Here is an 18,389-nt window from a genome sequence, read left to right as displayed (position 1 = left end):
ACACACACACACACACACACACACACACACACACTGCTGGAAGGACATTGTTGTTCATTCAGAGAAGCAGCTTGCTGTCGTAGCTGGCTGCGTTTGTTGTTGAAAGGTCCCCTGGGTGGAGATTCCTTTGGGCCTCAGTCATAAGGCGAGTCGTCAATGGGAAACCAGTGGGAATAAATGAATGGGCCTGCAGTCAGGTGCAGCTCTGTGCTGTGAGCGTTGCAACTGTTGAATGGTCAGCACATCACACGGCGCTGATACAGACAGTTTAAAAGGCAAAATATTGTTTGCTTTTAGGTCATCCAATAAGTAGAATTAATTATTTCTACATTTTTGTTTAAGTGCAGGTTGATTGGTCTTATTTACGAGTTTTAGAAAAAACAAAGCCAAGTCGTGCGTTCAGTTGTTTCAGGTTTTTTTTCCAATCATATCTCCTTTAAAAAAAGTATACAACTTTTTCTTTCAGGGGTAGTCACTAGCTGCATTTCCATTGCAAATGTGCGCAAAACTTTGTCGATATTCTGTTAATGTCGAAAAACAGAGTTTCACAACTACAGTGTTTCCATTAAGAAAGAAATGCTATTAAAGTCACGCGTGAGTACGTTTGTTCTCGCGATAAGTCATTACAAACATGGCGGCAATGGATGTAAACTTATAGCATATTGCTACCGCGACACTAGTGCTCATCATCAGAGGAGACGTCGGTGTCTTTTATCGAGGCTTTCCAGAGACAAGGCTCTACTTGGGAGCGGCAACATATGCTGTGTTTTTGGGAAATTGTAGTCGGTGAGTTTACTATGTTCTTTTACTACTTCTGTGATATTACTACTACTTCTACTTCCAGTTATCTTCTTCTTCCGTCATCTTTTTCGCCAGTAGAAACAGCCAGTTGTTGATCACGTGACTCCCGTGATGCGAAAAAAAGTGTTTCCATTGCAGTTTTGCGAAAAACACCAATTTCGATATGGCCAAAAAACCACCTCATCCTAGCGCAAAAACATTTTGTCGAAAAATGTAATTTTTTTCTGAAATTGTCGTGTTTCCATTGAGCAAATTTATTTTTGAAATTCTAATTTGCGCATTTTCATGGTCAATGGAAATGCAGCCTCTGTGAGCAAATTCTCACAAGTGATTTGGCAACAAATGGCCGTTCTAAGGGAAACCTGAGCTTGAACTTGCAGCCTCAACATTTTGACACCATAGCCCCCAAAATGGACAGCTGCAGTTATTTTGTCTGATCCTAAAGTTGTAAGACTCCAAAGCACAATGTCACAATGAATGTTAACCTAAAATGARAAAAACCTCAGGAGACATGACCCAGAAAAATAAAATAAAAGATCGTGATAATAATTGTAATATTACATTGATGATTGTAAACATAAATAGAGAATCCCCCCCAAAAAAACTTGCACCAAGTTAAAAATAAGCCCACACATCAATCGATGAACTGTACGAGAAAGTTGCCCCACCAGGAACACCACAACACCCTCCACCAACCAAAGACATGCAGACATCCCCAAACATTCATCTGCTGCACAAAAACCACAAACATGATCCTAAAACCCTTTCAGCAGAAGATCCATGCACCCTCACAGGAGACATGCAAACCAAAAAGACCCCACCACCCCCAGTTGTAAAGAGAAACACCTCATGCCAAAACATTACTGAAGTTCATGGAAGCCCAGGCGCACACAAGTCCCGCACCAACCAGAGACACACAAAGAAGACAAAAACACTTTCATGTACTTCCTGTTTCATCATCGCTCTAAATCAGGGGGAGGCAATCCTGGTCCTCAATTGCCGCTGTCCCGCATGTTTTATGTTTCCCTGCTCCAACACACCTGATTCAGAGATTGAATTACCTCTTCCAAGTTCTGCAGAAGCCTGTTAATCACCATTCATTCAGATCAGGTGTGTTGGAGCAGAGAAACGTAAAACATGCAGGACAGCAACACTCGAGGACCAGGATTGCCTATCCCTGCTCTAAAGTATTCTCCACTATTTGACAATGAAATATCTGAAAATCACTTGCATTTAATATCGGGTGCTAAAATAATTCTAAACTCATAATTAGTACAGCAAATAAAATCAATTACTATAGCTGGGTAAATGAGTACATCAGTACATCTTCTGTACTTCATGAAACAAACTTTAAAAATGTGCTTTAAATAAACATGAAACCCAAAGGGACATCTCATCAGTTTATGTTTTTGTAACATTCATTTGTTTTTTGATTTATTACTAAACTTGTCCACATTGAGAGATGAGTTTTATTACTGGCAGGTAAATTGATACTATTTTCAAATAACAAGGAAACATTAGTAATAACCCTGGCGTCATTTCATGCATGCTTAGTTTTAAGGGGGGCTTAGTTGGGCCATTTTTCATCATAAAGCCTGCTGACATTTTTATTACTCATAAATTAACGTCCTGATTGTAAAACATTAAAAGTCAAACAGTACTGAATCATGGTAATGACTCCTGTTTGTCCAGTTTTTTTTTTTTCAGGCATAGGTTTGCRTTAAGCAAAATATGTCATCTTTGCCCATTGAAAGGATGAAAACATGAGTCAGCACCATAACRTGTTGATATGTTTTCTGAACCTTATATAAAATATTTTTTCTGAAACAATCATAGTTTTAACCTTGACCTGCAGAAATAACCCAAACTCTTTCTCTGAACTTCAAACTACTGATGATTAATGATTACCTATTACCCATGAAACTCTCATTGTTTTAAACTTGCTTTCTCCCAGAAGACAAAAATAGATCATTTTAAATGTGCAAAGTCACCAATGTGTCTCTTAAAAGACAAGACTTGGCAAATGCAAACGCAAAAATAAAAGCCAATTGTCACAAAAAAGGGGACAAAAATAAAAGTTTTTTACAATTTCAAGTTCAGCTGTAGATGGAGCTCATTTTTTTGGCAGAATCTGGGTCTGGAGGGTCAGCTGGAGCAGTGGCTGGGGCCTGCAACCCATAGTGGGGCTCTACTAGCAGTTCCCTCCCTTGCTGTTATTTGGGAGACGACAGAGAGGACAGGCACACCAAGAGAACTGAATGACCTAAAAATGCATCTGAGCCGTTACAACAAAACTGCAGAAAAATAACTGCGGTCTTTCTACACAAGGATGTTGCTTTGTGAGTAAAGGAGGGGGATGACAAAWTTTACATGGTTCATTTTATTTATTTACGATTTCTTTCAACAGACAGATTATAATTCCTGCTATGTGGAAAAATATCTGATATTGTGTAATTCATTGTTGTTTGTCAAAGTTTTAAAAGGTCTGGCCTCGATCTACAGGATATTTTAAATGTCATGATTCATCTCCAGTACTGAGGCTGAACCTCTCATTGGAAGTTAACTTGAGCAAAGTTTGGTAATCATATTTCATTCGCTGTTTTACTTTTGCAKTAGGAATGACTTTAAGAATGAATTGATTTTACCCTTCCTATTTTCATGTTTTTATATCATTGCTTTCAATTTTGTAATTTTTGTTTTTTGGCGCAGTTTCCATTTGTTTATGAAGTGCTAGATCCATATACATTTACACTGATATAAAAGTCTGCTTCTTTAAGGTGAAGAATATCAAATTAAATAAAATTTCTTCCAAAGTCGTACCCCAAATGTTACAAAAATTATTATAGCAAAGCAAATTATTCATTAAGATGGCAACACTAGTCAATAAACATTAATTTGTTTTGTTCCCTGGTTTTAAATCAGAGTTTATGTAAGGTAAAAATTCTCTTTAATATCACTTTGTTAGTTTGAAGGCGTGAAATAGTCACATGCCCTTTCAGGAATAACACTTCATGGCTCATTGGCTTTTGCTAATAAATGCTAACGGGCGGCTGGTGCCAATTCTAAGAAACGGCGACAGCAGTGTGAGAATTTTCCAAATGTTCTCCAAAATGTCTGACGTCTTTTCAGCAGACCTTTAAAAATACATAAAACGTCATTAAAGTTAGAACTGATTGAGCTTTTAGAGGTTTTGAAGTTACTGATGTGTTTCAAGCTGAAAATCAAGTCTACTACTGCAGTGAAGTCTCAGAAAACTAGGTTCCATCAGCTGATTGCAAAAAGCGCTGGTGTCGTTTGGGCCTGTGGAGGGCCTGTCTTGGGCCTTTTCCCCTGCCAGTAAATAAAGAGACGGACAGTGTGCCCAGTGTTATCAATGAAGCCAGCCTCTTGGCTCGGCAAAAAGTGCAGCTTGGAAGGCATCCACAGCAGGGCATTAGGCCTGGAGGTTTGTGTCGTTTGTAATTTATAACACTGAGGGAAATGGGTAAGAGGACAATATGGAGAGAAGAAGCAAAAGAGGGAAATTGGGAGGAGGGGGATGGGACTCGCTGCAGAAGCAAGTGGCTTTACTTCCCTGAGTGTGCTGCACTGAGCCTGGATACAAGTCTGACCAAGCTGCAGGGTTTTCTGTCCCAATCTGAGAAACAAAAAAACCCAAGAGGGGTTTAATTTCTCTTTTGGTCTCATTAAATAAAGATATATAAAGACAAAGAAGACTGCAGGCAACTCTAAAGATTTCAGGTAAATACTTACATTTTCAGGGTTAACTCCATTGTAGTTTAATCCAGCTATTTATAACAAGTTACTAATAAATAACTATTTTTGTACAAAACAATATATTTTTGGTTTAAACTAAACTTGACCTCAGTAAGCATTCAGTTGGATAAAATTATTAGTTTTAGACAAACAAAAACCTTTGAAGCTATTTAAAAACAGTTTTTTGCTACAAGGCTTAAGGACAGTTACTTTAGACAAAAAAATAAAAACATAAAAAATAGTTGAATCAATGTCACATCATCACTGTAACACAGTTTTTCACTCTGAAGCACAAAACACAACATTGACAGTCTGTCAACCTAAAATAATATCATTACTATCAATATTTCTAAAGTAGTCTTGGAAAAAGACATCAGTAAAAAATGATTTTATGCTAGACAAGTTCAACAAGAGGTTGGAGGGCTCAGCTACAGTCAAAGTAAAGATGTGCACACCATGTCATTTCAGAGGTTTTATGAATAAGAATAAAATAAAAACAAATTCAGTGTCTGTGCCACATCTTAACATCAGTAAATGCGACCTCAGACAAACAACACGACATGTTTCACTGCGTCTTGTAATTATGATATCTGCAAGTATAAAAATGCACGATTCCATTTCCCACTGACAAAAAAAACAAAATATAAATGAGCACTGTAATGCTTCATTAAAGTGAGCTTTAAATGTTGACATTTCACACTCAAGAGTGACAAAATCTGTTCCTGAATGGTCCACTTCCTGTCAGCTTCACACTGAAGCTGCGTTGCTGCTCTTTCTTGGTCTTCAAACTGTCAGTGTTTGTGTTGCAGAGCTGCTGCAGCACATCTGCTGCCAGCATAGTCTTTTTGCAAAGCAAGGCCTTTGTTAAAGTTATAATATTAATAATCAGAACTTGTGTTTTTGTTTTTACAACGTATATTGTTGCAGTAATCACTAATATTATTGCAATAGACCATTCCGTAGATAGAAATGATCACAAATGCGCTAAGCGGTCTGGAAAAAGCTGAGGTTTGGAAACTCCATTGTAACTGCAAGAATTCAACAGGTAAATTCATACATTTATTTGTATTTGCTAACAGATTTGTGTTAAACTTTCCTTTAGGATCGTAGATGAGAATTTTTATAAATATCTAAGTTTATGTGCTTTTCAAGCTCGTTAAATTTGCACAACTACTATGGCATTTACACAGCAACCTCTGCGTTTACCTGGTTCACCTGTGACCCAGAAGAGGCTTCACTATGCTCACTTGTTATTTATTTCTAACTATGAAATGGTCTATTGCACGGTATTTCTTTCTCATTTGGTGCAACCCTACATCAAATTATGTCAGTTTCAACATTTCTGCTCGTCAAACAGAACAAAGCGTCACAGCTAAAGCACAGCAGGTCCATTTTAACAGGCTTCTCAGCAGCAAACTCACAACTTCTCACTGATATCAACGGAAAACAAAACATCCTTCTCACATTTGTCAAAGAATCCGTGCGATCGGAGTTCAGGAGGATGAATCGTGTTTTATACGATGCTTATTTATGACATCCTGTTCTGTGTTAATTACCACAGGTTGAGATGTGACCACAAGTGCTCCCTCGTGATGTGGGTGTGAAGATGCAGCGCTCAGATGAAGCATTAAGCTGTCTACATGTGATCATATGTGCTTTTTTATTTTTAAATGTTGAACTAGGATCATGAGGAATGTAGGAATAGCAGCTTTGTAAACGATGTTAAAGTTGGTCTTGAATAAGACTCTCAGACAGGAGAACTAGCTCTTCAGGACCTACACCTCAAGGATGAAGGACTCTAAGGATCACAATGTTTAAAAGAAGGCAGAGATAGGTTTTTTTWAAAAAAGCCATTCTATCAAGAAAGCACAACTTTAAACAGAAAAGGAGGCATGAGATTTCAGCTTTCTACAACTTTGCTGGAGCATGAAGCCTAATACCCAGTCAATTTCACTCTCAGGCTCAGTTTACAYAAAGATAAAGCTCCACATTGAGACATGGATTCAAAACGCTTCACTCAGAGAAGACAACTACAAAACATGACAGAAATGCTACAGGTTTGCTTAAAATTGGCATAATCAGGGCCTAAAACATACAATGGAGCATTGAGCGTGATACCCAGTCAGTTTAACTCTGACTCACACCTTCATGTGATCAAAGCATCATAAAAAATAATTTTAAAATCACAGTTAATAAGCACTGAAACAAGGGGACCTTGAACCCCGCTTGCACTCACTACATACACACAACAAAACACCAAAAAACCACAGCTGAAACATCCAAACCAATAAGTCAGGTGACCACATGACCCTCTATGAACAATAGAGCTAATCAAGCCTATTGTTAAGTGATGGCCCTCTTTTGCATGTGACTAACCTGTTTGTCCATGTGGAGGCAGTGCTTATAAGGCTGAGTTTCACCTGAAACWCATCAGACTGAAGAAGTCTCTTGGAGGTAGTGATAAGACAAATGGCTCTTTGAAGGAATCCGGGATCTTGGGGAGTCGCAAGAGCCGTTCAATTTTGAACGAGTTACGTCATCACGTAGGGAAATACGTCATCACGTACAGCGACGTCATGACGTCGTCACTTTACGCGGGTGGAACCATGTGTTTTGTCAAGCAGAAACCCCCCTCCCCTCTTTCCCGTGAGCTTCTGTACTCCACTGCTCTGCCTGTTTTCTGTGAAAAAGCGAAGCRGGAGCAATTTAAGGATTAAAAAAGAACAATAAATAAAACTACAAATGGCTCGTTACTGCCTGCGACTCGGCTCCTATCGTTCRTTGTAAAGAGCCGTTCAAAAGATTCGGATCGTTCGTGAAYGTCACATCACTACTTGGAGGAGAGACGAAACGTTTCACTAAAGAAGAACCCATCCAGAGGACCTACTTGTTTTTTTCTTTTTGATTTTTTCTACCTGGATTACTGAGATGCATCAGAACATTAATAAGCACTGGTTTCTTCTCAAGGGTAAACACAGGCGTTACGTAATTTTTTACTTTTCTAGATTTCCTCTAGAACYCATGTAAAAAACCAGCAGCATTTTGTACTTACAGCATAAAATGGCAAAAATGTGTATTTCATTTTATTTTTTGCTATTAAGACTCAGCTGATCGGAGCATAACTTTTCTCCTCCTAATCATCATAAAGCCCAGCGACGGGGATCACAGCAATTTCTGTTCGTTTCGTATGAGTGATGTAATGTTTAGCAACCAAATTAACCAGATAACATCTTAAAGACATAAGCACGGATTAAACAAACGTTTCCTCTCTCCGAAAGCAGAAGAAATGACTTTTTAAACAAACCGTATTGCAGTTTTATAAAACATAAAATAATAAATAAGTGATAAAGACATTTGTTTTTAGCTTCATGCTGTCCAGCTCTGACAGTAAACAGATCATCCTCTCTGATTTCGATCAGTGAGGAGGTGTTTTTGATTATTACAATTATTCATTCTTTAATTTAATTTTCCTTCTGATTAACGACAGGTGTGGAAGATTCAGTTAACCCTAGAAACCTAACAAGTCTATGAAAAAATCTACATTTATGTTCAATCCAGATGTTTTACAGTTAAAACGGGAGTTATTAATGGCATTAGTTTGTTTTTGTAAATGAAGCTGTTTGCAGTAAAAGAGCTCACACCTCTGAGTCTGGGCTGCCTGTTAGGGTGAGAGCTCTGTGAGCACGTCATCCATAAAGTCTAAATAATCTGTTAACAAAAGGGAAAAACACATCTCTGTTTGGGAAACAGCTTATTAAAAGCAATGTGGGGGCGGCAGCAGCATTCGTTGCATAATGATAAATTTTGCTGAGGATTTCTTGGTGACAGTGTCTGAGCAACATGTGCTGACAGCTAAAAACAAYAGCAGCCAGCAGGAAGAAGAAAAAGAGCTGCRGCCTTTGATCGGTGCTCAATACAAAGATTTTACCACTTGTGACAAGTATTTTATGCTTTGATCTCTGTGGAATAAATTTGGACCAGTTTCTCTCCAACAGATGTCTAAACTCGCTAAGACTAAAAGTGGCATCGACGAGGAAGTCAGGTAAATAAAATGGTCTTCCAGAAGAAAGAAAAAACTCTTTTATGAGAAAATTTGTTCTAAACAGCATAAGTTTTTTTGTATAGATTCTGATTCAGTTGTCATGCCATTTTTCCCTTGTACTTTTTATTGCGACCCAACTACTTCTGCATACTTTATTTTATTGATTCACATGTGAAAATGTTCAGCTCATTCAGGAGATGGGTGCTGTGACTTGTGTTTAAAATATTGAGCTTTTATAACAAACCCTGACATTTCTTTAGTTCCTTCAAAACATTGGTCTCTGAAATCTATTTTTCTACTTTTAACTTTTGTTCTATTTTTAGCGTTCACCTAGCTTTTTAATTTTCTTAGCCAGCCTTTAGCTACTTTTAGCTAACCTTTTTGCTATTTCAACTAGCATCTTGCTGATTTTAGCTATAGGTTTGCTTTTTTTAGTTTAGCATTTTTTTCTTCTTCCTTCTGCTTCCTTTCCATTTGTGATTTTTTAAATTGAATATAGACTTTTTATTTTGGTGTTTTAATGAATAAATAAATATCCCTATTAAAGACTGTGATTTTTTTTAAACAGCATCCTTCTGCTTCATTTAGCATCTTTGGATTTTTACACACAACTTTGCCAAATGGCCCAAACCWGGATGCTAATGCAGAAAAGAAATATTTGGTTATTTGGTGAAAAACAAAAACAGAACTTGTGGCRCAACAGAGAAACCCAGTGTTGATACAAACAGGTTTGGCATCTCAGTACGCTGCTGATCAGGTTCATAATGGAGRAGTTTGGAGGCAAATGTTGTCGTACGGGTTTCAAGGAGGAAAATAAATGTAAAGAAAAGTCATAATGCCAGATCAGACCGGCTTTGGGAATGCACTGAGTCCAGATTCACACTCAATCATTGTGCTAATCAGGTCTTAAAAGCCTACTCCACAACACAGCAGAATCTGAAGAATGTAGGCCAGTTCCAAAGCAAGTCCTGTAACAACGACAGTTCAACTCAGTCGATATCTAATAAAGCTGAAGTCAATTATGTATCTATTTACTACCGATTTATAACTGTGATGTTTAACATAAATAATTACATGCTGCATCACATGCAGAACTTCTGAAACTAAAATTAGAACACGGAGAATAAACTCATTAGGTGTGGTTAATATAAGCAATAGTATACCAATATGTACATACAGTACTGAGCAGGTTAAGAGGAGGGTTGTAGAGTGCACAGTTCATAATGTCAGAATAAAGTAGAAATGTTTTTTTAATGAGGAACACACCTATTACTCATCAGGCAATCAGAATCGTCTGATTTTTCAGCATCACCCTCTAAACTGAAGTCTTTTAGAAAAAGTGTTTGTTTTATTTTCAATACCAGACACAGACAAGCTGACAGGAGAAGCTGCAGAAGCTCAGTTGAGAGGAAACTTTTCAGAGTTTAAACGAGAAAAAAAAAACAGCAAAGATAGTTGTAATTTGATCACTTTTTTTCACTTTAAATGACTGCAGGGATGCTAGAAACAATGTGGCAGAACTTATCAGTTAGCTGTGTGATGGTCYGGATGTCGGGGATGCTAATTAGCCATGTGGCGCTAAAAGGCAGTGATGTTTTTAAACTGTTTAGATAAAGAAGTTAAAAGTGGTCCATTTTAACTCAAGAGTTTTGGATTGTCTTGTCTGGATGTTACTGCAGTAACATTTTATGCAACACAGTGTAATGAGACGACAAAATAAACCATTCTATTGCAATTAATTATTATTAGTCAAGGCATTAATACCAAATAATACCATACCAATAATACAATATCATTAATACCAGCTATTAATATCAAACCCATTAAACTGAATGATAATTAGCTGTCAGAGCAACAAAAAGGTGTAATGAAGAAAGACCCAATGCAAAAATGTCCCAACTTGTGATAAACAGCTGTGCATAAAAGTGTATTTTTTTTAAGAAATTTATTTGCACACAGGGCACAATCTCACACTAATACCGTCCCCTCTAACAGCGAGTGCAGAAACCTTTTGATTCAAGATAATTAGTTCTGAGAAAGTGAGCGGCTGGCTGCAGAAGTCTTACTGATTTCAAAGGGGTGTCCCTCATCAGAAAACATTAAGTGTTCTTACCAACACGATGCCATTCAATCCCAGCACTTTTTTTTCCCTGCAGCGTTAGGACCAGGAGTCACAGGACGAAACAGCCACGACATGCTTTCTAGACATTTGCAGTGACACGCTTTGCACAAATCAGCTCGAAAGATAGAAACCAGAACACAAAACCTTTGTCAGAAATTCAACAAGACTCAGAGGGGGACTGGGTTTCACTTTGAGACAAAGTGCCGCGCATAGAGGCCGTGAAGGCTGCTGAATCTGAATTAAGCATAGATTGGCCTATATTGTAACAATCAGGGAAGTAGTTCAAGACGTGCCAGGCTTTTTCACCCCAGAGACCTTACTCTGAATCTGGCAAAAACAAAATGTATACTTCAGGTTACGAAGAACAGTTGCATGAACATACAATTAATATAGGGGGATTTTATTCTACAAGGCAGCTGATAAATTAAAACAATATGCAACGTTTACATATTAAGAGTTATGAAAAAAAAACTTTGGGGTCTGTAATTTAGTAACAAATACCTATAAATAACATGACATGAGCTCTCTTCCTTGTCTCAAGAAGCTGGTGAGTGATTGAGTCACTTTGACTTTCAGGAATATCACACAACTGACCTTCAGAAGGGCAGCCAAATTCTTGTTTTTTGACTGCGCTGCCTGCTTTTGGTCCCATAAAGGCTTCACACCGACCCTCTCATTAACCAGCAAACCTGCAGCTTGACAAATAACTCCTGCATGACAGTAATTGTTGCCGTCAGAGACAGAGAGCAATTAATGTAGGGGCCAGAACTTTCCACAGGGGTGTCTGGCTGCATTAAAAGGTTTTTGCATGACTCCGGCTGCAACCCCTGACCTGTAACCACTGTGGTGATGTGAGAAATATAGCAAAATGCTAAAGTTGCCATAATAAATAGTCGAAAAGTTTTAATCCAGTGCACAGAGCTGCTCCAGCACAATTTAATATGAGGCTTTTTTTTTGTGTGTGCAACAGTCTGGAGACGACAATGCAGCTCTGCGAGTGGCATCAAATTAATTAACAATGACTTACAATACAAAGCACTTTGAACCGAGAGTGTGCTGTGAACAGAGCCAGATTGACTGGAAACTCTGACCCCGCCGCCCTCCCAACAACTGTTGCTTATGCCGTCYGTGAGGGGCTGAAGGTGAATTCTCTCTGGTGCACAGCCAGCCACAGGAAYGCTCCGCCTCAGCCACCAAACACCAGAACTGAACCCAGTGATTTACTGGAAGTGTGCTGGAAATATGAGACCACGTGTTTGTCTCACAATGTAGCAGCTACGAAGCCCCCCCCCACCACCACCACCACGTGTCATGGTAGAAACAGAATTTGTCCACTCAGTTCATTAAACCGATTCTTCTTTAAGAAAACACATTAAGGAATAAAATCWCCTAAGTTTCTCCCAAGTGCTAAAATAAAATTCAAATATGTACTTTAAAACAATAATAATCTGCTGTACAACTGTGCAATAGCAGTCTAAAAGATCAACGATGAACCAAAATACAAGAACTTTGTGTACTTTGAGGGAAAAAATACTATCCTGACGTTATACTAACTGAAGTGCACAGATGGACGAGAATCTGTAAAATTCAATCTATGAGATGTTCAGAGTCAAAACACAAGTCATGACTGAAGATCCTGCTGGTGACAAAAGTGGTCATTTTCTGCAAAAATGCTTAAATGTGAAAGATTTTTGCAGAAAAAAAAGCAAGGATGTTTAAAAATGTTGCAATTCGTTGTAAAATAGTCAAATAAGCTGAAATAAAAACACAGAAAAGTATAAAAAAAAAGCTTAATCTAGCACATTTTCTAAAATAAGCAGCTGAAAGAAGTAGCTTAAATTATTTATCAAAAAAGATTAATTTAGCTGGAAAAACTAGAATCAGCAGAAAAAAAAACTAAAAAGTAGCTTACATGGCAGGAAACAGATGAAAGAAGCATAAACAGCTTAAATTATCAGATAGAAGCTGATAGAAGCACAAAACATTACATTAGAATTGTTGAAAAAGCAGAAAAAAATCTAAAATTAGCTAAAATGAAGCTGAAGGAAGCTAAAATTAGCAGAAATCATTTTGGAAAAAGCAGAACCAGAACAAAAGCTGAAAAGTTCAGTATTGGAAGGATGTTGAAGACAGCTCCATTCGTTTTCAATGAGAACAAAAATGGCAGAAAAAGCTCAATTTCGCAAACGGCTGCAATACAAAAAGTCACAACCCTAACGTCCTGAAGCAGCTGAAAGCTTCCAGACATGAATTGTTGAAATAGCGGAACGAGATCTGTGCAGGAAAACGTCCAGAAGAAACATGGATCATCTCAGTTGTGTGACTGCTTCATCGCTTTCACACAAATGTAGCACAGTAGGACAGTGGGCTTCATTTGTTTACTCAGAATAACGGTGCGTGTCTGAAACTAGTCAGCTGTGATGAAAACAAATAGTACGTTATGTAACGCTAACTTGGCGTGGAGAACTTCACCTAATTTCTGGTAATGGAGCTGAATGATTTGTTCTGTTTTACCTCCCAACTAATCCACTTAAAGTGATTATTCTAATGAGCAAACAAGGCATCAGTCTTTCCTTTGAGCRTTTGAGTGTATGGCATCAGAAACATCAACAATAACTTTAGAACATGGAGGATAGGATGCAAAAAAAGGACCAGATGTGAGGTAAACATGTTTCTCAGACGACATGTGCGTACAAACACTGGGGGGGCTCAGGAGTGTTAGAGGCTGTTATTCATTATCCACACAACAGCATTCCAGGGCCGGACAAAAGGCGTTATCGCCACCATCGCTCAGATGCAAGCACATGAGAGGCAGAGAGCAGGTTCTCAAACAAGATGCCCCCACCTGATAACCTGAGCACTGCTGCTGCACGATTCCCACATGGCCTGCTGCTGCTGCTGCTGCTTACAAATCTGAGGGAGGAAGACATGAGAGGGAGGTGGGAGGAAGGCCAGGTAACAGCTGTGGAAAGCAAGGAGGAGAGTGTGAACATTAACAGTGGATGGAAGTGATGGAGGGGGGGGGTGATAAGAAGGAAGTGACCCCAGGGAGGAAGTGGCACCTGAGGCTGTCATCCTGAGGGAGGCAAACACAGCATCACCTCCTGAAAATCAGGTTTTACACTGTTTGAAGTCATCCAGCCTGCAGAATGAAAGGTTAGCTGGGATTACTCATGAATTGTTACACAACTCACCTGTCTGCCTCCCTTATCCAAAGAACAGAGCAGACAGGTGCAGGAAGTCCAGCCTCAGACAGACAGAATAAGTCAGGTTGTCTCACCTTTTTTAAACTCCTCCAGCATGGCGTCCAGCTTGGTGTCATTAAACACAAAATGCAGCTGGTGGCTGTAAAACTTTGTGATGGTTTTGAGCGGCGTGCAATCATCCGGGTCCACAAAGGCCAGGTCTTTAACAAACAGCAGGTCCACGATGTTGGACCTCTCGCCCTCGAACACCGGGATGCGCGTGTAGCCGCTCTTCATGATCTCGGACATGGTGTTGAAGTCCAGGGTGGCGTCCCCCGGGATCATGAAGCAGTCTCTGAGGGGCGTCATCACGTCCTCCACCGTCTTAGTCCTGAGCTCCAGCGCGCCCTGGATGATGTTCAGCTCCTCCTTCACCAGGTCGTTGTAGGGGTCCGTGACGCGCAGCATCTCCAGGAGCTTCTCCCGGTTGTACACGGTCCCGATCTCCTGTCCCAGCAGGTAGTCCAGCAGCTTGCTCACCGGGTAGGAGGCGGGGAAGGTGAGCAGCATGAAGAACTTGGTGAGGAAGATGGTGTTGGCGCCGACGGCCAGGCCGTGTCTGGAGCAGATGGCCTGCGGCACGATCTCCCCGAAAATCACTATCCCGATGGTGGACATGACCACCGCGATGAGCCCGGAGCCGGCGATGTCGTCCAGCAGGATGGTGAGCGTGGTGTTCACCAGCACGTTCCCGAGCAGGAGCGAGCAGAGCAGGTAGTTCCCTTGGCTCCGGACCGGCTCGATCTTCTTGGCGTAGTTCTTCTCCCTCTCCGTGCCGCAGTTCTGAACTATCTGCAGCTCCATGGGGTCCAGAGCCATGAGCCCCAGGTTCAAGCCGCTGAACATGCCCGACAGGCAGAGCAGCATGGAGATGAAGATGACCTGGAGCCAGAAAGGCAGCAGGAACTTCTTCTCCTCCACCACGATCACTTTGGTGTCCTCCCCGTCGTGGTAGATCCAGGTGGTCTCCGTCCACGGGTCGTGCGTCCCGGCCGCTGCCGGCGCGGACGTGGCGATGCAGAGGTAATACGCTTTACTCCTTTCGGTCTTTCTGAGAGGCTTGACCTCGATTTCTACTATTCCGGATGTTTTGCGATTCAAGATGATGTTGGGTAATATAATTATATCCGAAGTCCTAATTCCGCAGGGATGCGAGCCGGAGGAGTCCTCCTGGCTCTGGTTGTCCCCCGAGGAGCTGTCAAAGCCCCCCACCGGCCGGCTCCGCTCGTGCTCCGTGAACGCGATCTTGGACCAGGTCTCGTTGTTGATGTTCTGCCCGTACACCCGCAATTTCACTCGGGACCGCTCGCTCACCCGCAGGTAGCCCCTGTCCATGAAGGAAATGTCGTCCGTGTCCTCCAGCCGGAGCCCTATGATGACGGTCTCYTCGAACCCTTCCTTGCCGCTGGTCGGGGTGACACAGCAGCCCGTGACACTTAGGAAAATCAACGCCAAAGCTCGGACCCGGTGAAGTGACGCCATTTTTGCAGCGGTGGGCTCCTGGGATAACGGATCTGCCATATTGATCACCGCTCCGGCAACCGAGCTGCTGAATGAAAAGGGCTTTTAAAAATCAGAGCCAGTCGGAGTCCGCCTTCATCTCCGCCCAGGGCTGCCGTGACTCGAGCATCGGGACCTGCTCTTTACCGCTGCGTGTGCGACACTGAGGACTAGCGAGCGCAGGCTCACGGGCCAACTCGTGCCTCTCTTGATGTCCCCGAGACGGGCGACAGCGTCGGCCAATCGGGAGCGGCGAAAGGCCGCGGGGGCGGGGCGTTCGCAGCCTCCGCGGCGAATCAGATTCCAAAACAAGTGCACCTCATGTTAGGAGGCAGACAGACTTTTAAAAGCATATTTGACACACTGCATGATGATGATGATGATGATAATAATACTAATAATAATAATAATAATAATAATAATAACAATAATAATCCACAAATTAGAAATTATAATGCATGAAAAAAGGTTACATTGTAACAATGGCATGGTTTTGCATGGGAAAAAGATCAAATGCATCACTTATTCCAAATATTTAATTCCTTTTGGCCTTAATGTAGAATCTGTTAGCAAAATAACTTATGAACCAATAAACAAAATTAAATTGCAATGTTAGGAACTRATCATCGGATAGACACCTACAACTGATTAAATTTTCAGGTCAGCCTGACTTAAGGTGGCCACCACAGCTTATCATCTTTAGTCAACACAAAAATGGCTATAATTCAGTCAGTTTGACAGATATTGAGCTTAAATTGGATGGGGTAATGGCTGAGAGTAATMCCCAACACATATTCTGAGTGATAGCATGTCATGTGAAATATTTGTTCAAAACTTTGGCCTGGAAGGTGACATACATTCTTTAAGATTTAAGAAAACATATTTTAGAAGTTGCACTACTGTTCGAGTCTAATTTGAGGTAATTACGTTTTGCCACAAAACTATCATTTGTTTGCAATAAAGTTGTGTGCCTTAAGGCAGTGGTTTCCATTAGTTCCAGTTTCCAAATTTCAAAATAAAAGTGGAAGAATTTCAACTCAAGCAGCACCTCATACTATTTAATGAGGACTAGGCAATCACCTGAATCAAATCTTATGTAATGACCCCCTAACAGTCTATAAAGTACTTGAAAAAAATAAGTAAAAGTAAAAGTACCTTAGCAGAAAATGACTTCGGTAAAAAATAAATGTCACTGATGAGAAAACTACTTAAGTAAAAGTCATAAAACTGTTCACAAACACTGGGAAAGTAGAAGTAAAAGTACATTTCCACTCTCTCTAACAAATACACTGTTAAATTTACTGAACCAAACTGACTCCACAAAACCAAGTTGATTAATTTGGTCAATTTCTTTAAAATAAAATATGTATATCGTCTCAAATCTACTCTACTGGCTTAGTGGAAATAGTTGATATGATTTAGTTGAGTAAATTTAACACTTAATTTTTTACAGCACATAAATTTCATGATGAGTTCAGACAGATTTAATTTGTAACAAGTAACTAGGTGTTAAACTTGAAAGTAAAAGTATCATTTTTAGGTTTTAAAAGTAACTAAGTAAAAGTAGGTCAAACATAAAAGTATTACTTGGTAAATTTACAAATCCTCAAAAAAATTACTTAAGTACTGTAACAAAGTATTTATTCATGTATAATACTAGAAATCTAACCCTAAAAATTATCCATAAAGTGGGGGAGTAGTATTATACACGGTTTATTGATAATTAGATTTTTAATGCTTTTTAGCTCAAAAAAGATCGTATTATACTTGAGATCGTATTATACATGAATAAATACGGTAGTTACTATAAACCTCTGAGCTAAACCAGTGCCAAGAGTAGCTAAAAAGTAACTGGAATAAAAATTAAACTATTGAGTAGAAAAGAAACATTTTACAAGTGARAGTTGTAAATAATTATCAGGTTTATTGCATCAAATATTGATGTTAGGATTTTAAAATATAAATGAATGACCCATTTTTCTTTGCATTATTTAAGGTCTGAAAACACTGCACCTTTTCCATTATTCTGACCATTTGTCATTTTCTACAAATAAATGCTCTACATGAAAATATTTACCGATATTTGAAAAACTGGAAGATATGCTGTGAGCAGGTTATAGAAAAAAAGTATTTTCCCCCTCAAATACACACACATATATTGTGAAATTAAAGAAACTTTAATTTGTCTCAGAGCTGTGTAAACAGTATTGATGCACTGAAGTTATTTGAACTGCTACAATCATGTGTACACAGAGGGATGTCGGATGTGTGTTGCGCTGTTCCCATCATCATTTGCAGCAGTCAGCAGATTGTGTGCTGCAGCATCCCCCTGTGGCTGCACTGAGGCCTTCGCTGCCCAGCTGAACCGCCAGCTCGAAAGGATCCACAACGCCGGCCTGCATCAATAATTCAAGGAGGCGGAACGGCATTATGAGTGCAGAAACATGCAGCCACATGCATTAAAGGGTCAGATTTATGATCACGGCTCACTTAAGGTCACTGTACGGACTGTGCAAATGTTTTTAAAAAGTGAGTACCTTCAGTCATCAATAAGCAATATTACAAACATTTATTCACTTCTTCTTTACGGCTCTGCAGAGCTAATATTAGTTTAGAGTTATTCATAAATCCACTATTAGATGTGATTTCACCAGGAAGAGAAAATGTTTCTCATCACCATTATGACCAAGACTTCATGATTTGAGAAAAAWTAATCTGATCTTATTTCACGTTGGGAGGCTAGGAGAGTTCAAAGGACAAACCACGGGACATAATTGAATAAATCATTAAAAGCTTAAATTGATAAATTTTCTCTAATATAAATGAAAATGTCTTACTGATAAAAAATCTGTGTCCTTTATAATAATAATAATAATAATAATAAGTTTGAATATTCTTCTTAAAAACCATAGTGACACTGATA

The 18,389-nt window shown here is 39.6% G+C and overlaps 2 protein-coding genes across 4 annotated transcripts in view; both read right to left on the bottom strand.

The window, feature by feature from the left end:
- cnnm2b (cyclin and CBS domain divalent metal cation transport mediator 2b) overlaps window positions 1-15,816 on the bottom strand; it is a gene marked incomplete at its 3' end in the record, with an annotated part of 38,286 nt that extends 22,470 nt beyond the window's left edge. The window contains 2 exon segments of one of the 3 annotated variants that reach the window (XM_014010199.1): window positions 13,567-13,683; window positions 14,002-15,814. In XM_014010199.1, the coding sequence (XP_013865653.1) occupies window positions 13,567-13,683; window positions 14,002-15,487 (1,603 nt within the window). 3 annotated transcript variants of the gene reach the window in all.
- Window positions 15,817-17,370: 1,554 nt separating this feature from the next.
- Window positions 17,371-18,389, bottom strand: part of as3mt (arsenite methyltransferase) — a gene marked incomplete in the record, with an annotated part of 9,844 nt that continues 8,825 nt past the window's right edge. Inside the window, 1 exon segment of the mRNA XM_014010197.1 lies at window positions 17,371-17,862. Coding sequence (XP_013865651.1) covers window positions 17,755-17,862 — 108 coding nt within the window.

This window comes from Austrofundulus limnaeus, unplaced genomic scaffold (assembly GCF_001266775.1).
Source record: "Austrofundulus limnaeus strain Quisiro unplaced genomic scaffold, Austrofundulus_limnaeus-1.0 Scaffold66, whole genome shotgun sequence".
In the NCBI taxonomy this organism is placed as follows: Eukaryota; Metazoa; Chordata; class Actinopteri; order Cyprinodontiformes; family Rivulidae; genus Austrofundulus; species Austrofundulus limnaeus.
Note: the sequence above shows the minus strand (reverse complement) of the source record. Positions and strands in the feature narration are given on the sequence as shown.